Source organism: Ailuropoda melanoleuca, chromosome 1 (genome assembly GCF_002007445.2).
Source record: "Ailuropoda melanoleuca isolate Jingjing chromosome 1, ASM200744v2, whole genome shotgun sequence".
Taxonomy (NCBI): domain Eukaryota; kingdom Metazoa; phylum Chordata; class Mammalia; order Carnivora; family Ursidae; genus Ailuropoda; species Ailuropoda melanoleuca.
In genome coordinates this window covers 13,760,718-13,787,186 of record NC_048218.1, presented here as the reverse complement: position 1 = coordinate 13,787,186, position 26,469 = coordinate 13,760,718, and the positions used below count along the sequence as shown (strand labels likewise).

At 39.5% G+C, this 26,469-nt stretch overlaps 2 protein-coding genes across 2 annotated transcripts; both read right to left on the bottom strand.

Moving 5' to 3' along the window:
* Positions 1 to 4,476: 4,476 nt before the first annotated feature.
* Positions 4,477 to 4,954, bottom strand: LOC100477672 (keratin-associated protein 13-1). The gene has a single exon (XM_011234236.2). The coding sequence runs from the start codon at positions 4,930 to 4,932 to the stop codon at positions 4,477 to 4,479; it is 456 nt and encodes a 151-aa protein (XP_011232538.1). The 5' UTR covers positions 4,933 to 4,954.
* Positions 4,955 to 23,612: 18,658 nt separating this feature from the next.
* Positions 23,613 to 24,464, bottom strand: LOC100475174 (keratin-associated protein 13-2). The gene has a single exon (XM_002926761.4). It carries the CDS (start codon positions 24,422 to 24,424, stop codon positions 23,903 to 23,905), a length of 522 nt encoding a protein of 173 aa, XP_002926807.2. The 5' UTR covers positions 24,425 to 24,464; the 3' UTR covers positions 23,613 to 23,902.
* Between the last annotated feature and the right edge of the window lie 2,005 nt (positions 24,465 to 26,469).

Sequence of the window (26,469 nt, the reverse complement as noted above, 5' to 3'; positions counted from 1 at the left end):
GGTCACATGATTGCTCATGGTAACTGGATACTTCACCACTGAATGGTTGAACAATTTCCTGGTCTGGTCTGTCCCGGTCTTGAAATAGAAAAATGATTGCAGCTGCAGTAGCACTTCTTTACCACCAGAGGGTGGACTATTAAAAATTGCTGTGGATAAGAAATCAAATACAAGGAAGGGTTCTCCAGTTATGATTTTAAGCCAAGATCTACAGTCACAAACCTTGAACGTTTCCCTTAAATGTCTATGCTTTGGCTCCTTCATTTTTAAAATGAAAATTGTAAGAGTATCAACCTCATAAAATGGTTTTACAGATAAAAATGAGATGATGTATATGACACCCGATTGCCACATATGGAATGGTAAATGAATAAAAGTAGCAATTATTTCTGATCAGGTTAAGGATCTTTGTGCAGACCAGATGTTGTTCTGATGGTGATCTCAATCTTGGATTGATATAAAACTATCAGGTGAAATCAACATAGTATCTTTTTTGTGTGTTTGAAATTATTTTGTTTGCGTCCATAACTGTTGCACATTCCATTTTTCTAAGGGTTGGATTGTATTCATCATTCCCATTAAAGGTCTAGTCAACCTGTTTCTATCTCTCAAGGGCTTGGCACTTGATGATTATAAGGTTGAACAGTTTATACTACTTTTATATTTGATTATGTGGCTATGTTGGACTTCTAAACACTTGTTCAGCTATAGTAAAGTAAAACATAAATAAATAAAAACTTAGAGTAACATAATTCAGCTCAGTTCTCCCATAATTTACTTCCTCTATCCTTGTCTTGGTTTTTCTCCCCAACCAAATGACTTAAGTTAATTTAAATCCATTCCTCTTCTCCAACAAGGAAGTCACTCATAATAGACAGATTGCATAGCAATGGAAGAATACTAGACCAAGAGTGAAGAGATCTGGCTTCTAGCCCTGGTTCCATTAATTCACTGCATGAATTTGGACAAGTCACCCTGCCTCTCTGGATATCTTCTAAGATAATGAATTTAGATGAGATCTCAAAGGTCCTTTCTGGCTGTCACATTCTATGATTTTCTATCAGAATCTTAATATCTCAGAGTTGAAAAGGACATGAAATGGCATCTTGTCAAATCTACCCGCTGAATGAAATCTGCACTTTCATTTCAGCCATCTAATTTTTATTAAGATTACTTATAAAAATTTTAACAGGACAGAACAAAGACTGAAGTCAGTAAGCTATTAGTTGCCATGCATGGAGGTAGAAATCCATCACTTAAAATGAATAGTCCTATTGTATTCCAGAGTAACTCCGAGAAATAAAAAAAAAGTATATTTTTCATTGGCCCACCTCAAAAGAGTGTGCTGAGGGGAATGACCAACTTCCTTTAAATATAACATTTGTAAAATAAGTCAAGTACCAAAAAACCACTCTCAGACACTGTAATGCATACAGGAAAAAAATATCTTAGTCTCTGGAATACTCAGAATTATGACACTATAACCATGATAATGATCCTATGTGGAATATGGAGATAGTCTCTTGCCAGCTTTATCTACTTCTAATGATAAATAACTTCTCTTAGAACACTGTAATGAACAGATTCACATGTGACATCATTTTTTTTCTATGAAACTATCTCTAAATAATTTTGCTTCTTGGGATAATTCTTGGTCATTTACAATTCAATGAACTTAAATATCCAGAAGGAAAGAAAGAAAGAAAGAAAGAAAGAAAGAAAGAAAGAAAGAAAGAAAGAAAACTACAAACTCTCTATGTAGCCCTTAACAAAGAGTAATTGGAAAGAGAGAATGGACCATAGTATCTTGGCCATTTGAGCATTAACTCCTATATTTCCCAACCCTCTTACACTTGCTTTTGTTCCTTTCCCCAGATGCATTTACTCTGGCCTGTCCCTGAGGTTAGCTTTTGGTGAAGTTATTTTTCTGCCTTTGTGTGATCCAGAAATGGGAATTTGCTTTTGAGTGCTCTCATTTATCCTATGGCTACTGCAATTGTGATAATATGTCATTATGATGGAGCTAAGTCATTTTTTATCATAATGGTGACCAGAAGATTAATGACGTTACTGACAACTAGCTTATCCAAATTGAGTTCAACTAGCAAAAATGAAAGAATGTTTGTTTCTATTGACATAATACATCCTAGAGACTATCATCCTAGTTCCATTTCATTCTTTCGTCTATTAAATTAATATTTATTGATTATTTACTACTTTCCAGATACCGTTAGGTAAGATTCCATTGTGTTCATCGAGATTATAACAAGGGAAAGCAAACAAACAAAATAGTACTGATTAAACAAAATAATACTTTAAATAAAACATAAAATAGTGAATTTGTAATTAACAAAAATATAAGAATATTTAATGCTAATGTTGTGTAGGAAACAATCAACTCTATTGATTGTGAAGTCTTCCAAAAAGGCGTGAGAGAAGAGATAATGTTTCTGTGGGTTTTGAAGTGTTAGAAAGACATGATACTCCTAAAGGTATAAGACTGTATAAGACCTCAGTTCTGTACAACGTGTTCAAGGAAATGGGAGTAGATAGCATTGGTGGAGTGCACATGTTGGTGGAGTGAAGGCATGTGGGGAGTCGTGAGGAGAGGCAGGAGGGCAGGGCAAAGGTGGACTGCAAATGGTCTTTAACATTACACGGGGCCTTATTGGGCAAGGGGGTTGTTCCAGCTTTCCAATGAGTGTCTCATTTAGGAAAGCATTAGCTATAAGTAACTGAAATTATTTTTCAAAATGGTTTAAGTAATAGAAAAGTTTATTGGCTCATATTTACTAAAGTCCAGAAATGACACAGTCTGGGCTCTGCTTCTCACATTTCTCTTGGCTTTGCTATCTTTCATGTGATGGTTTAATTTTAGGCCACGTGCAAGATGGATATAGCATTCCACACATGATATGACAAAGTCCAGAGGAAGAGATTGTTGCTCCAAAAACCAGGAACATGGTCACGTTATTTTATAGGACTGACTGTGTAGATAAGGGGGGGGTACACAAACAAAACCCAGTTCTTTGGGGAGAGGGGAGAGAAACATCTTGTGAGGGAAATGAACAATGAGTACCCATACCCACTTATAGATTTTTCTTCCCACTTATGTATTTTCAAATGCGGATGACTGTGTTCTGCAACACAAGAGAGTTTAGTAGACTATCTAGTTATCATATCCAGATCTAACCCCAAGATATCAAGAGGTAAAGTCCTCTTTCTCAGGTAATATTATCTATTCATGATAGTGCCATGTTTCCCGGAGTTCCCTGGTGACGTCTTTGAAAACAGATTGAGGAAGGAGACAAGCACCAAGATGAGAAATGAGTTAGAAATTGAATTAATTTTATTATAATCAAATACATAAATGCTTAATTTCATCCATATTTAGGAAGTTTGTTTCATCATACCAGTTACTGTTATTAGTATCGAGAGGTCAAAATTCCATTACCACTTGCATAACTTTACAAAAGGGGCTCATGAAAAGTATTTTGACATTTCCTCATCTAAAGAAACCAGGATAGTACAATTTGAAGCATCACTGCTGTCCCTGGAACTTTTCTTCTTGGATTAGACTCAGTAGTTTAACCAAAGTAAGGTGCCTAGTAAGGCTGAAATGATTATACACAGAAGCATTTAGACTAACCTCCTGCCCTGAGCTGTGATTCCACTTGCCAAAACTTCCAGGGAACTAACTCTGTGTGATCAGAAAATTCTGCCTACCAGGAAGCCTAATTCTTTTTTTTTTATTATTATTATATTATGTTAGTCACCATACAGTACATCCCTGGTTTTCGATGTAAAGTTCGATGATTCATTAGTTGCTTATAACACCCAGTGCACCATGCAATACGTGCCCTCCTTTCTTTTTAAACAAAGAACAGTAAGTGGGTTTGAAATTCCCAATGGATAGTTTTTTCTTTAAATTAACATTGACCTGTGATCCGATATCAAATTATATGAGTTTATTTGAAGAAAAAAAGAAGACCTCTTGGTTCATTTTTAACTAGAGAAGTAAGAGGGAAAATAGAAAAAAAAAAAAAGAAGGAAAACAAGATGAGTATTCTATGAGATAAACAATTTCAACTGAATAGGATTTTTTAAAAAGATTTTATTTATTTGATAGAGAGAGAGACACAGTGATGAGAGGGAACACAAGCAGGGGGAGTGGGAGAGGGAGAAGCAGGCCTCTAGCCGAGCAGGGAGCCCAACGGAGGGCTTGATCCCAGGACCCTGGGATCATGACCTGAGTCAAAGGCAGGTGCTTAATGACTGAGCCACCCAGGTGCCCCTAGGATTTCTATTTAGTTATACTTTTCTAGGTAGTAGAATATAGACTGTAGCCAGATAACAGCCGAGATTGACTTTGAGGAACTGTGAAGTCCAGATCTAGAATCCTTAACAAGTTGATTTGTGGGAGACGCAAGATCTGCAGATTGTTGGGCAACAAGAAGTTTCACAGCTCCTAGAAGCCTAGTAGGTTGGACGGCAGAATCTGGATCCACAGCCCAGGAAAGGGAGGCCACAGACTCCATAACCCAGGGTTCTGAAGCCACGGGATCCACAGCCCAGGGAGTAGGAACTTCTAGGTCCATAGCCCAGGCAGTAACTTCTGCTGGATCCACAGCCTAGAGACCCAGGACAGGTAGACAGGCAAGGATCACAGAGCGTGGAGGTCCTCTGGTGGTAGCAGGATGTCTGGCAGGGGCTCGACACCACCCAGGATGTCTGGCAGCTGGTGGGCTCACAGAGGGTCACCTGACAGCCACTGGAGAGGGAGGAGCCTAGCTGACAGGTGCTGGGAGAGCGGAGGTCAGTGCGGTAGACCAGGTTGCTGGGGCAGGAAGAGCCACAGGAGGAGCCTGGGTAGCACAGGTAGCCCCTAAGGGAGCGGGAGGAGAAGTTTCCAGAACAGCAGATGTAGGACATGTTGGCAGGAGATGTGAATTCAGCTGAGTGCCAGGGAGGAGATGTTCTAATAGCCCCTCTTCCTCCCAGGCATGTTTATATATATATGCTCACTGCACTAGGTGTGATTCCGGTCCTCCCCATTCTTGCACATGTCTTGTCATGAAAATAACTAATTCGCCTAGGCCATAATTATAACTGAACACATTCATGTGTCCTTAACTGCTGTTTAATTATTTGGGTTTATAGAAGACACTCCTTTTCTCACCTTTTTTTTTTCTTTCTGGAAATAAAAATGCGGTTTGCTTTCAAAAGACATTTGTCATGATGCACGAGCTTGACTATGGGGATTTTCGAGCATGAACATTTACATCGTTACCAGTAATCTACTCCTAACAGTCATTAGCCACCTCCCTCCCAAATATTTGTATGTTTTATTGAGTATTTACTATGTGTGCAACATTGAAAATTGTGGTATCATTTAATCCTTGCAACAACCGTATGAGGTAAGAATGATCACTAATGTAATATCCACGTGTGCCTTTCCTCAAAGCCAGCAGCAACCACACAGGTATGCCAACAACTCAAGAAGCTTCTCCCTCCCACTCCCAGAATCACATGAACGACGAATGCCCAGGTAGAAAAATAACATTTCAATGTAATAACGTTTGCATTTTATCTGAGGTGCCTACTTACGAAGTCCCACCTCTTTTATGAAATTCCCAAATGCAGCCACTGAAAGAACAACTTAATGCTTTTAGTTAATATTTTTAGTTCGCAGTTACCATGAAGATGGTTGTTTCAGACTACCTTCTATTTGTCCTCTCGTTTAGCTTGTCATCAGTAAGCAACTCATGTTTTATACCGTATGGAGTTATTGGATTCTTTTTCCAGGTGAGGCAGAGAATTCTTTGGCAAACAGACTATCACTGAGAATAATTGCTAAAAACTGAAACACCTTTGGAGTGAGTTGACTACCAATGAAATACATTTGCAAAAACTTGAATTTTAATAGTGTGCTAACCTTTGCCAACTCAGTTGGGAGTGAGAAATGAGACACCTCAGAGAGTGATTCATTTCACTCCCTGCTGAGCTTCTCTTTTGCTCATCATTCTAGAAAGACAAAGAAGCATAAAACTTACCTTCACACTAAGTGGTTAAAATCATGCTTATCACTATAAAAAAATCAATGGTATAAAGAAAATCCCGGAATTAGAGATGTCTTTTTTTTCACTTATAATAATACCCAACTTCTGCCTTAAAGCATCTTTTAGAAATTGGAAACAAAAGCTATTTATGTAACTTGATCTTTTTTATTTGTTTCCCGGGTGATTGTTTTTTCTAATCTCCTATACCATTTGCTTATCTGGCACCAGTGGAAGAGCCTGCCCATTGTTTTGCTTACAAATTTTTTTAGCAAATGTTTTGCTCACTTCTCCAAGTCCTTTTCATCTCTTAAAGCCCAAATCCCAAATCAAATTCCTCCTATCTGACAGGTGCTCATCTCAGCTAAGCTTTGACTCTCCTGACATAAGAATCTTTGTATAAGTTATCCATTTGGTGCATAAACACACACTCATACACACACACACACACAGAGAAGAGGAATTGCAACAATGGATGTCTTTTGATATGGCTCATACAGAATGAGTAAGACTTCAGTCTTTTTTTAAAAGATTTTATTTATTTGAGATAGAGAGAGAAAGGGGAGGGGTTGAGGGAGAGGGAGAAGCAGACTCCCCACTGAGTCGGGAGCCCTACTTGGGGTTTGATCCCAGAACCCCAGGATCATGACCCGAGTCAAAGGCAGACATTAACCGACTGAACCACCTAGGTTCCCCAACTTCAATCATTTCAATTTGCAGAAGAGTCACATGTGGGGGTGACTCAGCAACAGGGCTTAGTCGTCTTTGGACCCAGCGACTGGCACATGGTGGGTACCTCAAATTGTTTATGAACTGAAAGAATATATCAAATCATTAACGTTCTATCTTTATACTTATCCAAAATAAATATATGCATGTGAACTAATTTTTTTTTAATATATCTTTAAGAAAATGCTAAGTGAAAAGAAGTATCTATTTCGTAATTACATACAATCCCCAAGTTCAGCATAACAACTTCAGTGCCTGAAGTGACCCTAGATATCTGTCCCCCACCCTCACTCCACACGAAGCTGGCTTTGTCTTGATCAGTTATTATTTCTTTCTCTTTCAAGCAGCTTCATTCTCTTTTTTTTTTTTTTTTTAGATTTTATTTATTTATTTGACAGAGAGAGAGGCAGCAAGGGAGGGAACACAAGCAGGGGGAGTGGGAGAGGGAGAAGCAGGCTTCCCGCTGAGCAGAGAGCCCAATGTGGGGCTGGATGCCAGAACGCTGGGATCATGACCTGAGCCAAAGGCAGATGCCCAACGACTGAGCCACCCAGGCGCCCCCAAGCAGCTTCATTCTCATCCATTGTAATGGTTCTGTTTTCTCAGCCTTTTGACTCGGTCAACTTCCTTCAATCCAAAAATGTCAAATAGTGTCATCTCTTTCATGATGATATAGCTCTTCTAATTTTTAAACATAGAATTCTCTAAGAAGTTTATCAACTATCTTACTTCTTACTCACTTTTCAATAACCATATTATCTCTACCTGGTTTAACACTCTTCTGAAATTTCACTGCCGTGCTCAGCAGTGGCTCTACACTGCTAAACGCTGTGGACATTTTTAGGATAATCCTATGTGAATGTTTAGTCACATTCAACACAAGTGACTGTGCCCTTGATCTTGAAACATGTTTATCTGTGTTGTTCCATGACATCTGCTTCTCATTTTCCACTTAATTCTCTGTACCCTTGGTTGGGTTCCAGTACATAATGTTTCCTGAGGTTTGGTACTCATCTCTCGACATATTCTCTCTATAGGGGAGGCACCTCCTCTCCATGGCTTAAAATACTGTCCATATTCTGTGTCATTCAAATGTGTATTTCCATGCACACTTCTTTTTATTTTTAATTCTAGACTCAGATAACCAATTACTTACTAGACACTTCAATTTGGAGGTTTCATAAGGGTGTCCAACTTTTATGTGTATGAAATTGGACTTTTGCTCTTTCCTAAGGAGAATAAAATATTTCTTCTCTTATCTGAGTAAGCAGCATTACCACCCATCTAGTTGGAATCCTCCTAATATTTGCAGTTCATCCCAAATGAGGCCCATTTTGTCTTCCAAACTCTCCATAAATCTATCTAGTCCTCTTACTGCCTACCTTCTAGTCTAGGGTTTCTCAACCCCATCATGCCTGACATTTTGGAATGCATAACTCTTAGTTGTAGGGACCATCCTGTGCATTGTAAAGTATTTGGTGGTACCCTTGGCCTCTATCCACTAGATGCCAATAGCACACATCTTCCCCCCTCACCAACACACAGACACACAGACACACACACATACACGTACACACACACACATACACACACACACCATGACAATTAACTATGTCTCCAAAAGTTGCATGGGAGTGAAAGCAGCTTCTGGGAAGGAACACTTGCTCTAGTTCAAGGTGTTTCCTTTCTTGGTGGGCTGTGGAAGAGTGTCAACATGACCTCTCATTTTCAGAAATTGTCCCCTCCATTCTTTTCTCCCTACCCCTGTCTGATACATGCTAAAATGAAGGGGCACCTGGGTAGTTCAGTCAGTTAAGCATCTGACTCTTGGTTTCAGCTCAGGTCATGATGCCAGGATCCTGGAATCGAACCCTGCATCGGGGTCAGTGCTCAGTGTAGAGTCGCTTGTCCTTCTTCCTTTGCTCCTTCCCCCACTCTTTCACAAATAAATAAAATCCTTAAAAGAAAATCTTAAAATAGGGGCACCTGGGTGGCACAGCGGTTAAGCATCTGCCTTCGGCTCAGGGCGTGATCCTAGCGTTATGGGATCGAGCCCCTCATCAGGCTCTTCCGCTGGGAACCTGCTTCTTCCTCTCCCACTCCCCCTGCTTGTGTTCCCTCTCTCGCTGGCTGTCTCGATCTCTGTTGGATAAATAAATAAAAATCTTTAAAAAAAAAAAAGAAAATCTTAAAATAGAAAGCACTCACATCACTCTCCTAATGAAACTTTCTCTAGTGCACATGTGATAAGATACAAATCCTGTACATGACTTGCTAGGCTGCATGGTCATGGCCCTGGCCATGTCTCTAACTTCATTTGCACCCTGGACCCTTTCCCTTACTCGCAATTAAGCTATCTCCAGCTTTCCCCTACCACAAGGACATGTTATTTTCTCTTCTCTGCATGTTCTTCCTTCATCTGCATAATTAAGATAATTAAACCTTTCCTCTCTTTATAGCCGCTGTATCCCAGGATAAATTTGGCTTCCCTGTTATGATATCTACCATCCTTGTACTTATTCCATCATCTTAATAATATATTTATTTTTTAAACTGTACTGTCGACTAGGGCAGCGCTACTGAAAATGACTAGTCCATGGAGATCATTACTATCTACCATGAGATAGTGTATACCAACAGGTAAATCAATGCCTCGCTTCCTTCATTAAGAACATTAAGAAGTCTCGCATGATTAAAATTGTCAGCTTAACTAAATCACAGGTTTAATAACACCATTGATTTACCCTGATCTATGACTCACTCTGAATGGCACGTCTCTGACTGTAATCTTGAGGGGGTGGGGGGACAGGCAATTACTTCTTCATGTTCAACACAAAATCCTCAGCTTAAGAACAAAGTTATATAGTTTTTCAATAAACGCTTCCTTAATGGATAAATTAGGAAATCAATGGCTTTAGCACTACCCAAATATCTCCTATCCTATTTTGTCTTTAAACTTCCAAACTTTTCCTTGGTTCACCCTGGGTATTTCACAAAACAGCAAATCCAGCAGAAACTGAACCGCCTTAGTAAACAGTCTTCTGGCCCAGACCTGCTTCCACTCTTTCGCACCCACCTTAGTTATAGTACACCATCTATGCAACCCTGAAAATGGGATGCCCGGGAGAGAGCTATGATGTTCCTCTTTCTCACTTCCCCTCTCCGATCTCGGATCAGCATGCCTTCCTATTTTTTTTTTTAATCTCCAAAACATATTAGAATACTTTGCTTTCCTTTCTTGCTGCATCTCAGCTATTCTGCCTTTCCTCTTTCATGTTGTCCTCTGCATGCCCCCAAGCCTCTGGTCTTGCCTCTCCCAACCCACTGTCCTATGCATTTCTCTGAATGCTCTTTCTAAAAGTCTAGGTTGGCCTTTGCAAACTTGAATTCAATTTTCCAAGTATTTTATGCAAGTCATCCTATGATCTGACTCCCAATTATCTTACACCCTATACCTTTATGCCCTAATTTTATCTTTAAAAGATCGCGTATCTCTTCAGCTCAGTTTAGGGATTGAAGGCAAAGGAGTTAGTCAAGGAAAGGGCTCTTGCTTCAACAAGCTCACCATCCGCAAAGAATGTCAGAAGAGAGGAGATGGAGGATGGAGCTGGAGACAGCAGCCAGATTACAAGGGGCTCTGGAAGCCACAACGAGGGTTTGGACATTCTTCAAAGGTCCCCAAATATCTGAAAATAAAAATTCTTTGGAATTAATTTGGAGATGAAAGAAAAGATGACATACTCTCTTTAGATGGATTCACATGGCTCAAACTAATGGAAACTATGCATATTAATTTTTTCTTTTCCTTCTTAGTGTGGATATTTTACGTTGTGCCTTAGAAATAAATCGGTATGTTTGATTATGGGCTGTTGTTCCAGATACTACCTGGGGTATTATATAATATACAGCTTATCCGTTCTCTTAGCTTTATAAAATCTGAAAAACTCTGGATTCCAAATCTCATCTGTCCTCGTTGGCTTAGACAAGGGAGTATGAATGTGAAGCAGTGAGAAACCATTCATAAGTTATAAGTATGGATCCAACTAGATCAAATTTGCCTCCTACAAGATGACTCTGGCTGCAATGTGAAGAATGGATCAGAGGTTCTCCTAGGAGTAAGAGGGGGCTGCAGGGATCAGACCATGGCAATATGATTTAATAACCTATATTCTTAACCACAGTGCTTGGCTGCCTCCCAAGAAAATGATGAAAACCCACGAATATATAGAATGAGATAAGAAGGGGCTTATGGTGGCACCCCAAGAAAATCTTACATTTAAGGTATTTGCAAAGAGGAGCCCACAAAAGACCTTGAGGGAATAGCCAGTGATGTAAAAACACAATCGGGAGCTGGACAAACAAAATCAGTTTGAAGATATGTTACAAGTAGAGGAAAGTCGTCAAAAAAGTATCAAATGTTGGAGAAAGATCAAGCTAGGTAGATGCCCGCTCTGGATTTTAAGCATCTCTCCACAGGAGACTGCATACACTTTGCTTGTTTTTTAACTTGGAAATGGCCACAATTTCAACAGTACCTGGTACATTGCAGATACTGAATAAACACTATTTAAACTGAACCATGTTGTCCAATTTTTAAAATAATGACAGCTGATTTTTATTGAGTTCTTCCTGTGTGCAAAGGAATCCGTGTACATGATTTCATTTAATCCCTAAAAAGAGCCCTGTGAGGTAAGTGTTATTATAATCATCATTGTGACTAGTGGGCAGTGGAACTAATCTTCAAATCTAATTTGAATCTGGAGCTCATGCCCTTAACCACTGTCCTTCCCTGCCTCTCCAAGAGACAAAAGACCACAAATTCGCAGACCACAGGGGCCTCTGGAGTACCGGGCTTGAGCCTCAAATTCAGTTCTAACCCTCTTGGACGTCAAAAAGAAAAGGGAAACAGTCAGTACCTAGTACTAATGCCCTCACAGCTGCGAGGTCTTTGCTCAAGAGTTTTTTGGAGTTTTTTTAGTGTTACAGGGTCACTGGGTTTTTGTCTCATGGAGCCGAAGAATGAATCTCGTGGACACAAAAGGGTAAAGTGAAGTGAAAGTTTATTAAGTGAAGGTGAGAACAGAAAGAACAAAGCTCTCTAGAATGAGAGGAGTCCTGAATGGGTCACAACTGAAGGCTTTCGTGGCAGTCTTTTACTGAGAACTGACCAGGAAGCTTGTGGCCTTGAAGTTCTTGTGCCATTTTGGTTTGAGCAGGGAGCATTGATAATGTCCTTAATGGCTTACTCCTTCTTTGAGGTCTGGCCATTTTCTGTGATTACAATGTAGCTGCCCCAAAAACGAAAAAGAAAAAAATACCTCCTAACATTGAGGGCCAGGTGGTCTGGTTTGTTCCTTTGTCTCTGGTTTTGAATGTTTCAGCATTTCTCCACATTTGGGATTTCTGTGAGCCTGGTGATGGAGCACCCCTCTGTGTGAGCCTAGTCAGGGGAGTCAGGGGCCTCCTCTCTCTCCCTGCCTAGACTTTAACCCTTTCCTTACCCAGGTTACATTACTTTCAGACATACAACATAGGGATCCCACAAGTTTATATATTATGCTCTGCTCGCTGCAAGTGAAGTTTCCTTACAAATGAGCTATCCTTACTGATTTTATAAAATCAGCAACCAAAGCTATCCATATAGTAATTCGTAATATAAAAAAAAAAAATGCAACCCCAAAAAATGCAACCCCAGTAAGCCAATAAGTCTTAAAAAGTCAAAGAAAAACATGAATAAGTTCAAAATCCATGAAAGTTTCGTTTAGTAAACAGAGACATATCTGTCACGTTGTAGAAGAAAAGAATATGAACCCTATAATTTCTTTTATATAATTTCTTATCATCTGACATAAGGTAGTTTCCCAACTTTGACTTTTTTTTTTTTTCCCTGACTGTTCTTTTGTATAATGATGACATAACTTGTATCTCTCAGAGAAGATAAGTAGTTGGTGGTCAGTCAATTCAGGAAGGGAGGGTCTGTAGTAAACAAATACACGAGCATTTCCTTGTAGAAGTGTGAGGAAGCAAGAAGCTGATTTATAAAAGCCAATCCTACAGACTGGTCTGTATTAAGTTGTAGAGAAATGGCTTTCACGGCAGAAGCTGGGATGGTAATTCAGGTTTTGGGAATCACAAAATCTGAAGTTTAAACATTGGAGACCATTGAATTCACAGTCTCTGGAGAAAGGATAGCTCCTGGCTGCTGGTGGGCTTCTGGTAACTCTCTTGTGAGTCACTACAGAGAGACCTATCTAAGTGGAGACTGGGAGAGCAGAGAGGCAGACACAGTAGCTGGGGTAAGAAGGGCCACAAGATAAGATGGGGTGGACCAGGAATTCTGTAAGAGAAAAGGGAGAGAAGTTTCCAACCCAGCAGTTGAAATATATTATCATTATGTCTAATGCATTTGTTATCAATGTCAAAGAGTGTCTGAATATTCTCTGCTGGCTTAGACAGCTTGTATGCTCACTCTGTTGGTGAGACACTCTTGACAGCCGCCTTCAATATCATTCTACACTACAATAGGAATAAGAACAAGGTGTATTGTCTAACTTCAAACAATTAGAATAACACTACTATAAATACGCTTACTTGTATTTTGCAGGCAAAAGCCAGCTTACAGTTTTGCTTTGGATTTCAGATGATGGTTGTAGACTCAAAGCACTTGGTCATCATTCCTGGTTTAATTTGCGACTTGGAGGGTCATTTACAGGTTGCTGAGATATAGCCCTCTTCTTTCCTCCCAGCTTACAGTATTATATTTTGTTGTGATTCTTCTCTCAGTCATTCCTAATGTGGCTTGCCATATTATAAAGCATGTACTTATGTTCAGTAACAACTAATGTGTGTGACAGAAATGGTTCATAAAAGACAAAGATCATTCCATGATCATGATACTCCATGAGAATCAAATGAGTTTTATGGAAAAATAATTCTGCTTGGCTCTATTTACCAGCTGGATGAATATGGAGTGTCTCATGTAAGTGGACTTAAATTATATTAGCTAAGAAAATGGAAATTTCAGCCCAAATACTTTAAAAAAGTAATCTACCATCAAATTTATAGCATGTAAATTTTTAATGGCCCCTTAGGGGCTGTGTTTATAAGCAGTAAAGCAAATACCAAATTATTTTCCTCAAGCACACTGAAAATTGCTGAACAAATAAAAATTTCCAAAGTGATGTTATAGATACCACATTTTTATGTTATGTGAGGGTGGGTATTATAGCTAAAGATCCCCGATTAACCTCGATAGAAGAATGTGGTGACTTAAAGACCAGAAGAGCTCCAGTGAAGACCAGGAGTCAAGGGCAAAGAGGTAAGACTGCCCAGAAGGATCACAGTGTAAAAGAAATATATATTTTTTAAGATGAATAGAAAAAGTATTATAAGGAAACTCTGAGCTACGTTGTAAACCAGGATTTTATATATAGATAGATAGATAGATGATAGATGTTGATAGATAGATAGATAGATAGATAGATGATAGATAGATAGATAGAGATAGACAGAGATAGATAGAGATAAAGATATATTCTAAAGGTATTGGGTTAGTTGTTTATTTACATATTTATGATGTTCGGGAGAGAATGGAGTACACTATTGTGCACTTTAGTGGATATTTAAAATGTTTAGGAACAGAAAGAATAAATATTTGGTTTTAGACTATATAAAAGATGTGATGGGGGCACCTGGGTAGCTCTGTCACTTAAGGGTTTGCCTTCAGCTCAGGTCATGATCCCAGGGTCCTACTCAGCAGGGAGTCTTCTCCCTCTCCCTCTGTCCCTCCCCCTGCCTGTGTTCTCTCTCTCTCTTCCTCTCTCTAGCTCTCTCTTTCTCAAATAAATAAAAATCTTTAAAAAAAAGGAATGTGATTTTTATGGCTCATGCAACCAGACAGTCAGGTCAAGGGACTCAGATGCATTGATTTCGGGGACATAAGTTCTATGCATTTATAGTTTAAATAATAGTTAACATTTATAGAGTGTTTTCTATGTCCAAGGAACTCTTTTAGTTGCTTTGGATATCTTGTCATCCGTTCCTCATCGTAAACCTGTGATATAAATACTATCATTATCCTTTTTTTTTACATTAAAGGAAATTGAATTTTTGAGATGTCCTACAATATGCACAAAACAAATAGCCACTAAGCGTTAGAGTCATGGATTCAAGTATGCCTGGTGTTTCCTCAGGAGTCACATGCTTGGACAGTTTAACTGGGTTCGCTCTCACAGCAGACAGACTGATGCACAAGTGAAAAAAAGGTGTGATTATCTAAATGCTCAAATATTCTAAGAAACGATTCTGAAGCACAAAAGCTCAGAAGATCCTCTAGGTGGAAAAACCAAAGTGGGGAGCCCGGGTGTGGCATTCTGATGTCAAGCAATCCCGTTGCCGGGGGTGGGGGTGGTACTGGTTGGGATGTCAGTTGATTAATGGATAGGAGAGCCCAGCCTCCTCTGTGCCAACTCTGTACCTACCACCAGAAAGGAGCTATTCTCATTCTAATCGCATTTGGGGAAGAAGGAGTTTCTGGTAATAATCAAGTCCTGACTTACAAACAGGTCCCATCATTCAGGAATCGAATGCCTATTGACAGGCAGGAGCTCTGGGGACAGAATCAGATTGGCCTGGTTTCAGCAGCTTGAAGGTGATGTGCCTTCATTCTCTACCCATATTGGCAAAATGTCAAAGTTCAACAGGCAAAGACAATAACGTATGTTGCTCATTCACGTTGAGTTTCAAGACTATTAGTCATTTTTTGTTTGGTATTTCTCACAGAATCATTAATGAGTAATGACTGAAGCTATTATCCCCAGGAAGAGGATCTGGTGGGCTAATGGGTGCCAGGTGGCTGTTTCGATAGTCATGTTTTTCTAACTTTTCATCAGATGCTGCTGTGATTTATAGGGGTTTATCCAAAGTAGTATCTCGGCAGGTAAGGGCTCTTTTAAGGAAGGTTTGCACATTTTTGCCTGTTTTACTCTGACCCCACACAGCAAAGAGTGAAGATTTAAGCAAGGCAATATATTAAATTAGTCACGGGTAAACTCTGGAACACAAAATTGGTATTTCTCCATATTGGAAAAAACAACCATTGTTTTGCTTCTGCTTGAAATAGTGATGTCCTTTGCATACATTTTGGAATCTCAGTAATGCAGACCAAAGCCCATTCTATGCTCCTCCCACTTGCTAAGAGACAATGAATATGTGAATGTTAATTGCCACATATCTGATAATCACATCGTATAGCAACGGGAATGTGCTCAGAACAAAGATGTCTGAAGCACAGTACCTTCAATAAATTAAAAATCCCCTACTGTACATTACATAATTCTCATATATATTCCACATAATAGTCCTGTGAATTAAGGACTATTATTTCCATTTTTCATACAAAAAAAGAGTGTAGTGGTATGTTAAGTCATGTGTTAAAAATTATTTTAATAAAAACTTCGCAAAGCCAAAAACGTGAGGCTGGCTCTGTCTGTCTCCAGATAGGTCGTGACCCACCCTTACCTTTTGTATTTGTTAAGCCACAGTATGAGGCTACAAATGCCCAACACCAATGCCTGATGCAGTTGAGGTAGAGTTTTATGACTCGGCTTCTGGCACTTAAAACGCCTCAGAAGATAGAACTAAAGCGAGGTGATAGGAGACAATCCCAGGCAAAGTGCTAAACCACTTACAATAGGTATGGAGTAGGAAAGTAAAAAGTAAGCCATTCTAAAATTCACAACCATATTCTTTTCCCCTCGAGAATTTGAAATGAAACACCGAATAGAATTCCATCGCACGACTTCAATAAATGCAGGCTTGCTGTACGAAAGCCTTCCCCTCCATGTGTTGACAATCGATGAGGAGAACATTTTCACATCATTCTCCCAGAATGAAGTTTGCAGTTCCCGAGGATGTGCTAAATGTGGTTTGACTGTTTGTTTTTCCTGCCTTACCTAGCGCAATAATAGACCATAAGAAATCACCCTAAAATTGCTGAAGCGAAAGCATTTTTCAAATTTGGTTTATAAGCAAGAGAGGATGAGCAATCAATGACACCTCTTCACCTTGCCCTATCCAATAGGACACAGAAAGTGAAGTCCTCTGGAATCAATTTTACAATCGAGACATTAACCTCTGTGGTCATTTGCCTGGCAGGAAGAGTGAGCTGTTAAAAGCACAGAATCAGCCACTATTCACTCTTTTTATGATTATGAGTGTGATAACAGCTTCCCTTTCAATTACATGACTGGGATTATTTTCCTGGTAAAGTACCAAAAAGAGAGTGTATATCAAAAAACAAATTGAGATGTTATCCATGTGCAAACTGAAATAAGGACGATACCTCTTTGTCTGGAGTATGGATTTTGACTAAAATTGATTTTGACTAAAAAATTACAATATTGTCTGGCCTAAAGAACTTGAGAAAGCTCATGGGGTGTTGCTGTCAACTCCACCACGGACAGGGGGTAGAGGGCGGCTGTAATCTTCCCTTTGGGAATTCACAATATGCTTAAGCATATTTTAAAACTCTGAAGGGGGAACAAAGCAAACCTGAATAATTTGATTAGTCCAATATTCATCACATAAATGTAAATTTGTATCTAATCCATTATGTGCCCTTAAGACCAGTGTTTCAAGAGTGGGGCTTTAGTTATTTGGAGTAGAGGAATTTTACTGACTCCATCAAGAAGCAAAATGGAGATTGGTGGGAAATATTCCAAATTCTGAAATAGACACCTGGTGAACATAGAAGAAAGGAACAACTATGGGCAATTTCTAATCCTTTGATTTCATTCACAACCTGCATATCTACCCCTAGCAGATTAAGAGCTTCCAGTGCATCTTCCAATCCAAGATGCATCAATGATGACTGCATCCGGTCACTTTTACTCACAGATGTTAGCGTGACCCTGTGAATCTTCCAGAAATGCCCGTTATAAACCTTATATCACATCTTACCAATCGATAGTCTACTTACATTGTCAGCATATGTTTAACTTTAATTTAGCTGGGTTTTTTTTTTTTTTCAAATAATTATAGACTCAGAGCAAGTTGCAAAAATTGCATAGAATCCCTTGAACATCACCCAGTTTCCTTCGATACTGACGTCTTAACTAACTGTACTACAATATCAAAACCAGGAAATTGACATTAGCTCAAAACTGTCAGACTATAACCATGTTGTTTTACCAATTTAAACACGCACACATTTGTGCTGTGTGTTTGTATAGTTGCATATAATTTGATCCCATGTATAGAATCATGTAACCACTGTTGGAATCAAGATGGGGAACTAGTCCATCAATGGCTAACTTTTTCATGTTAGAAAAGTTAAAAAAGGTAATGAATCTGAAATATGGACCCCCTGTTGTGGCTATTTTATTTACATAATGTTATTTAATTAAATCTGAGGATTTAAAAGAATGAAGCTTGTTTTTTCTAAACAAGGATATCAAACAGCGGTGTGACAATTGAGGTGTGGTGAGGTGTGGGGCAAGGTAGGAAGAAAGGTCAAGTCAAAATATCTCACCCCTCGGGTGCTGGGGTGGCTCAGTGGGCTAGGCACCTACCTTCAGCTCAGGTCATGATCTCAGGACTCATGATCCCAGGGTCTTGGGATAGAGCCCTGCCCAGGCTCCTGGGATGGAGTCTGATGTCCTTTTGGGCTCCCTGTTCAGCAGGAAGTCTGCTTTTCCCTCTGCCCCTCCCCCCCATTTGTGTACTCACTCTCTCTCTCTCTCAAATAAACGAATAAAGTCTTTACTTTAAAAAAAATCACATCTCTGTGTAATGATATTCCTTTCCTCAAGTCACAAGCAGACACAGTGCCATAGAAAAGCATAAGTTGAAAGGTAGAGTAGATCTTTCTACGTAATAGTGTATATAATTTCCTTTTGTTATTTTCTATGTTAAAGGAAAAACCCTTGTGCACATGTATTACATGTTTGAATATGTTTTACAATTAACATTTTTGATTTCACATACTGTTGTCAGAAGTGTTGCAAGACTTTGAATTAGGGGACCTAGAAATGAATTACTTTGCGGCTTGTCTCGCTCACCTTTCAGAGTATCTGTACTTTTTATTGCTTTTGACCTGTTTTGTCATAAAAAATTGATAATAATGCAAATGACTCTTGTCCATAGACATGAAAATGATTTCTGCCCAGTGCCATTGATTTTTGCTCTATAGAGTGACCACTTTGCACTGATCTTCGTAAATTCATTTCAGCATTTCTGACAGTCTTTGTAACTGTGTCTCTTGAATTCTCCTTCCTGCCACTTGTAACTTTCTAATGGTCCTCTCATTTATTAATAAGTTCAATAAGATATTTCATTCGTGTTTATTTTTTATTTACACGAGAATCATGATTTTATTATTTGAAAAGTTATCTCTTAATATTATTATTTTTTATATTGCATCCCATTAGCCTTCTGTTCCTCCCTTTCCAGGCCACAAAGAAGAATCTAAACTGTAGCAGGGGCATTAAGAGCCCACCCCCCACATGATATTATTATCATATAATGTGAATAGGTTTGTAAGCTGAAATAAATCTTAGAGATCACAGATTATCAAGGACTATCAGACTATCAAGGAACACATTTTACGTATATGGAAGACAATACCCACAGAAGTGAGGGGATGGATATAAGATCAAAGTCTGGTTAACAGGGGAACGAGTAATAGAATCCAAGTCCCAACATATTTTTTATTTGCTCTATTTCCCTGTCCATGGTGCCATAAAAGGAAACAAAAAATACAAGATTTCAAAAGCCTAGTCTAGGGATAGTAATCCTACATATAGCAACATTCTTCTAAGTTGGAAACTTTGTGTCTATATAACAGAAAGATAAATATTTCTATTATGTGTATATAACAGAATATTTCTAATATGTCTATGTAACAGAAAGATAAATATTTCTTTAAAACTTAGAGCATCCAAAAGATACACCAGACCACACACACTAATGAAAAATAATAAAGTGCACAACTTTTGTTCCAGTAAGTTAAATCTCTACAATCTCATTTTTCTTCATTATTTTCTACTGCTTATGAGGATCTGCTTCATTGCAAGGGATAAGCCTTGAAATGTTACATTGCTAAGATTTAATAATTTTTAATGGAGGAATCAAAGGGAAGGAGTGATGGGCAAAGGCTATTTTTCTTTAGGTAGATGGTTGCTTGTCCAATTACAAGGGGTATCTTAGAACAGGTACAGTTTATTTGGGAAAAGGTCACAGTCCCATAAGGGAATATTCATTATTTGACCACCATAATTGTGAAGAAAGGGTTCAACATCACTGGAAGCTTGGTAGTCTGTGCATGAAAAACATGGTCATGCAGCAGTTTGATGAGTAATTTGTACATACAGACTGGTTAGCAAAATATACAAACAATTTACAGAAGCAGATAGATAGGTTGGGTGGCAAAAACAGGATCCGCAACTGAGAAGTGGCAACTACTAGGTCCCCAGACCCATGACTCCATCTCAGCAACGTGGTGGGGCCTGCAGAAAGCAATGGTTCTTGGCTGGCCTGCATATGAAAGTCAACATACATGGTAATTAAAGAGTAGAGGTAAACACACCCTAGGACTGGGGCTCAGGTGAGTGAGTGGAAGCCTGGGGTGCATCATTCAAGAAGGCAGTCCCTTGCACAACTGTGATGGTGAGTGTCCCCTTAAGAATGAGAAGCTGCGGTAAAGCAAATCAATGGGATGAGAACAGACACAGCAGAACACTAGGAAATCAGAAAACCCCTAAGGGGACAGTAAGGGGAACTCCCGGAGCAGCAGTAGCTAAGGCATGGTGAGAGGTATGATTTCCTGTTGAATAGCTGCATAACGTATTTTGAACTTGAGAAACAACTCATATTTCCTTAATTCAGAGTGCAGTGCCTCTCAAGTTATAGTTTGCCTCCCTGAACTCAACCCTGTGTCTGTTAGCATTTTATTAGATTGTTAATTGCAACTGAATGAGTCCCCATCGCATATATAAGCACATTAATTTTCTTCTCAAGAATAACATGAGACCAAAGAACCATTCCCGCATATCAAATACGAAGGTTATTTTATTTTTTTTTTTATCAGTGACATGTTATCACTCCAGACACGAGACTCAGGCTTTCTCAAGCATCAGTGTTGCTACTGTCTCTATTTCTGGACCTGTAGGGTTGCACCAGCTCACTTTTAATTATTATGTAATCTCTTAACTTCTTGATGCCCAGATTTCAGAGTTTAATAAAAAGAGCTTGCAGGTTTCCTCCTTGAACCCCACACAATATCCTTCCAGGTGATTATGCCATTGCTTATGCCATTACCTCTTCCTGAGGCTCCCTTGGCATCTCCCTACACCCACTGTTCACACCAAGATAATGGGAGGAAGTTTGTCTTTTCCATTACATGTGAACTAGCTTTTTACAGGCAAAAGTCTTTTGTCTTTTCTGAGTTCCCAGCATTCTTCACAAAAGAACTGTAATGGAAAGTTAAAATTCAAAATATATTTAGTGAGCTGAATTCAGAGCAAGGAGCTGATGTCATCTAATGTAGTGAGGGCATTAGAAGTGGGGTAGTAATGAATGAGTAGACTTAGCTTGAGAGGCAAGTGCCTCTCTTCACTCTTATCTTCTTCTTTGCCAATGACAGAGCCCTGCCTTCCATTACACCATGTCACCATCATCTAACAGACATCGACCAACGTTACCTGGTGCCCAGACTCATTAGAACACCAGAAGGTGGATGTGGAAAAAAGCAGAGTGCACATAAGAAGTGAAAAATCACAGAGGGAGGCAGGTAAGGAGGGAAGGAGGGAGAGAGGAAGAGAGAGAGATGGAGATATGAGAAAGATGGAGATATGAGGGGGAGAGGGAGAGATATGGAGAGGTTGAGGGAGAGAGAGATGGAGATATGAGAGACAGAGAGAGAGAGAGAGAGAGATTGAGATGGAGATATGGAGGGGGAGGCAGACACAGAAAGAGAAGAATAGTGGAAAATGGAAACTAGCAGCAATGAGATACTGAGAAAATCACAATGCAGAGAATGAAGGATGCAAAGGGTATTCATTATGTCTGCTCCCTGAAATCTGAATCTTCATTTTATACTTAGAAAAGCTTACATATTAAGACTATGCCAATGTTTGCATTTCCTCTCCCTTCCTTTGCTTCTCCGTTTCAATTTTCGACCTCTCACCTCAAAGATTCCATTAGAGTGGGGGAAAATCTTCAAGTCATTCCAGAACTAGACCCTCTATGTCACTGGATAGCTCTTCCTTCCACCTTGGGGTTGTTATCAGTTTTAAACATTATCTGTACTCCTCCCTGCCTTCCTTGATTGAAGGTGGAATTAGGTTTACTGATTGTGTCCCCAGGACTTTCTCACTGGCCATACTACTGTGACCCTCTTGAGTTTTCTTTCCCAAATGCTTTCTTTAGTCTACATTTTACTCATTCCACATTATTTTAAGAAGGAAATAGTAGTCCACCCCCACTGCTAATGGTAATAGTTCAGACTCAAAGAATCTTTTTGTCTTACTAATAAAATTTTAAGTGTTTCTTTACACCAAAGTCAATGAGTAACTCTGCACCTCGATGACACATTTTTATTAATTATAACTCTTTGAATGTAAGTGACACAAATCTTATTTTAATGATTTTGATTACTTTATTTACTTTTTTTTAAAAAAGATTTTATTTATTCATTTGACAGAGATAAAGACACCCAGCGAGAGAAGGAACACAAGCAGGGGGAGTGGGAGAGGAAGTAGCAGGCTTCCAGTGGCGAAGCCTGACGTGGGGCTCAATCCCAGAAAGCCGGGATCACGCCCTGAGCCGAAGGCAGACGCTTAACGACTGAGCCACCCAGGCGCCCCTGATTTTAATTACTTTAAGCAAAAAGAAGAGTTTCTTGGCCCATATAATCAAGTACTTGAAGGGCTAGTGAGCTGGCTTAAGGGATGATAGAAACCAGAGGCCCCTGTATCACCAGGAACTTCTATGTCACTCTTCTCTATTCCTCTATTTCTGTCTCTTGGGATGTTTCTGTGCACAAAAGACCTGGTCCCCACACATCCATGCTTAGTACATTATTGTCTTGGGTATAAGAGAAAATGAGCCCTCTTCTCTCAGCTTCAATTAGGAAAAGCTTGAGGAAAGTATATCAGGAAAGACAAATCAACAAACACTCATGGCACATGATTGGAGTACGTGGTAAATCTTCGTTGGTGATTTCTCCCACTCATGATGAGTTGTCACTAAATATGTTATGAAAAAGTTTTAACTGAATTGTAACACTACATTCAGTCTCTGAGACAAAAACTTGCTCGTATTAAAAATAAACACAAAGGGTGTCCTGTCTCGGATCTGCATAGTACCCTACAAGAATATGTCTGCTTTCCACTACCACTACGGAGTAGTAGGTCCCAAGGATACTTACATGGATTATAAGATTCAGAACATGGAAAGTTACCTAATCTTACCTCCAAGTCAAGGCAGAAGTCACTAAAACAAACAAACAAACAAACACGGGATTATTCATCTTCTACTTGTTGAGAAACTGAATAGCTTCGAAGTGCCCCAGTCACAATAATTTTGTAAATTTATAACTCGCAAATTTATATTTCTTTAGTAATAAAAATCCTACCACCTTTAGAAGACACGCACACTTATTATCTTAGTCAGTACACTGCCCAGAGAATTTCACCATACACTAGTCCTGATGCCATTTCCTAGGGAAATCCAAATGTATTTCCTAAGGGAAGTATTCTGAGGGTCTGGAGCCCCAGAGATAGATCACAAATCAGACTTTGAAAATCAATAAAAAACAATGAGAACATATCAGATGTGTGAGTCAGAGTTTATTAGGTCAAACAAAACTGAATTTCCATACATTTTGTAAGAAGAATTTAGGTAATTCAGAGTCAATTGTTCAAAATTACAGGCACACACTTAATATTTTAGTCATTTGTAAGCCTCACTGTCTGAAGGAATTAGTCTATCAGCTGGTACTTGATTCCAGACAAAGGGTGAAGAGCTGGCGGTGAGAGGCATTAGCTAACATTACTGAAAAACCCTGTGGTGGCAGCTCTATGTAGAGACTGAAATACTTTGCTCAAAGGGTCGGAAGCTCAGCAAGTTGGTCTACAGAAGACTGATCTGTAGGTTGGCCTGTAACAAGAAGACTGGCAGCTCCTAGAAGCCAAGTAGGTTGGGTGCCAGAATCTGGACCCACAGCCCAGAGAAGGGAAACCACTGACTCCCAGCGATCTGAAGCCCTGGGATCTACAACCCAGCGAGTAGCCACTACTGGATCCATAGCCCAGGGAACGGCAGCTGCTGGACCCAATGCCCACAGACCCAGAGCAAGTCGTCTGGCAGGGACTGCAGAGCGTGGAGGTCCTTGGGCGGTCGCAGGACGTCTGGCAAGGTCTGGCCACCACACAGGATGTCTGGCAGCTGGTGGGCTCACAGCAGGTCTCCTGACAGCCACTGGAGGGGGCGGAGCCTGGTCGGCAGGTGCTGGGAGGGCAGGGGTCAGTGCGGTAGACCAGGTTGCTGGGGCAGGAAAAGCCGCAGGAGGAGCTTGGGGAGCGCTGGTATCCCCCAAAGGAGCAGGAGGAGAAGTTTCTAGAGCAGCAGCTGTAGGACATGTTGGCAGGAGATGTGAATTCAGCCGAGTGACAGTGAGGAGAGGCTCTGAAGTTTCAATGCTGTGGTCTGGACTCCAAGTTATATATACTCTTAGAAGTGGGTGTGTCACCGTCCGGATGCTCCCTCCTCCTCGCTTGTCATTTTATGCAAGAATGCCTCTCTAGGTTATTGCTTAACTCTAATTTATCACATCTTCACATAGTTAATTGTGCTTCAATCACTCTGATACACTTTGGAAGAAGCTACTCAGTTTCTCTGCCCAGGAATTCTCTGTGATTTGACCTTTGAAGTGATACATCATCACACTTCCAAATACCCTCCCCCTTTTTATCCACGTGGGCTGTGAGTCCTTGTCCCACCAAAGGGACTTGCATAAACTTTTCCTTCTCTTCCGCGAGGCTATTAGCGGTTACTGTTCAACATATTTTGTCCTTTTCTTCATAAACATATAACAATCGATTTCTCCAAATACTAACTGTACTCAACAGTCTCAACAATCTATCGGTGGAAACTTTTACTATTTCTCTATTTGAATTAATCCGTGTGATTACTGATATCTATTAATTTAGCTTAATTAAATTGTGGCTTCTTTGGCAAAGCACTGCCTTTTCTGTGATACGCTTGACTTTGTCCTGTCTTGAGCTCACCACTGGAATTAAGGAGTGCGGATATCATCCTTGCTGACCATGTCAATGGACTTCCTTAAAGGGAGTGGAAGCCTAAAATGCGTCCTTAGGGGATGCTCTTCTAGAAACAAACACAGCCCTTTGAGTGAGACTTTAAGTAGAAGGGTTTGCTGGCACTGAGTTTCTGCATGTATTTTCTGAGAAGCATATCCTGCAGAGGGCCCTATTCTCTGCTTATGTCCTAACCCAACTCATAGTTTTTTTTGTTGTTGTTGTTTTGCCTTATTTCTTGGTGAAGGGGCACATTCCTCGTTACTGTTACTAATTTCTATCTCAAATTATATTTCAGGAATTAACGTCTAATATTTTCTGAAGCAACTAACTTGAAGTATTAGAGCTACATGGGTCTTTAATGTCTGTGGTCAACCCACACATTGAAAAATTGCGCCTCAGAGAAGTTCAGTAAATGCCTACTAACTGCTACGAGAGATAGGAGCTGTAACTACAGTCTCCTTATGCAGTCAAGATCCAAATTCTCTGCAAATATAAAAGCAAATTTAACTTTAACTTGTCTCAGAAAAGAATCTATTAAGCTTATTTATACTGAGATATAAAAGCCTAATAAAGCCTTATTTACCTCTCCTAAGAATATTTGCACTGAATAGTGTTCAACAGTAGAAATCCATGCATCACTGATCTTTATGCATTTAAAGTATATTTTACCTTCCAGCCCATGAAAGAGAAAAGAATCTGGATAATCCATACTTAGATTAATGAAAAACAAAACAAACAAAAAAGAAGTAGAAAAAGGGTTTCTTCTTATCTGGTTTGTGCCCATTCGTCTTCTTTAGAATCTGACATTTTATTTGGTTTAACTAAGGGGAATGGCATTTATAATTGTCATTGAAAAGAAAGCTCCTTAACTACCTGAAAATTAACTTGCTGAATTCCAAAGCACGCTGCTTCGGAGCACTTAGTTACTTTGTTTTATGATTATCTTTCCCATGCAGAATCCAAAGTGTGGCATGCATCACATGAAGTGCCCTTGTGCAATACTTAAACCATCACTCTGATTCACTGAAGTAAAATAAGTTATGCTTTATGAATGGACACCTGTTAAATTTACTAAAGAAGTACGTGCCATCCCCCGCACTTGGGATTCCTTAAAACGCCAGCCTTTAGCTCCTTTAGAATGCACACTATTTCCTTCTTCCTATTCATAGTTGATTATACTAAAAAAAAGTAGATAAATAAAAAGACTTTCTAATATCCAGAAGTTCCTGCTTCTCCAGGCCAGCTCCCCATGACTGGGAATGAACATGAAAATTACTCGGAAATAAGTCATTCCAATTAACATCGCCCCACACCCATTCCTAATTAGGTGAACACTTTTCATTAGTCATTCGTGCACTTTGTAC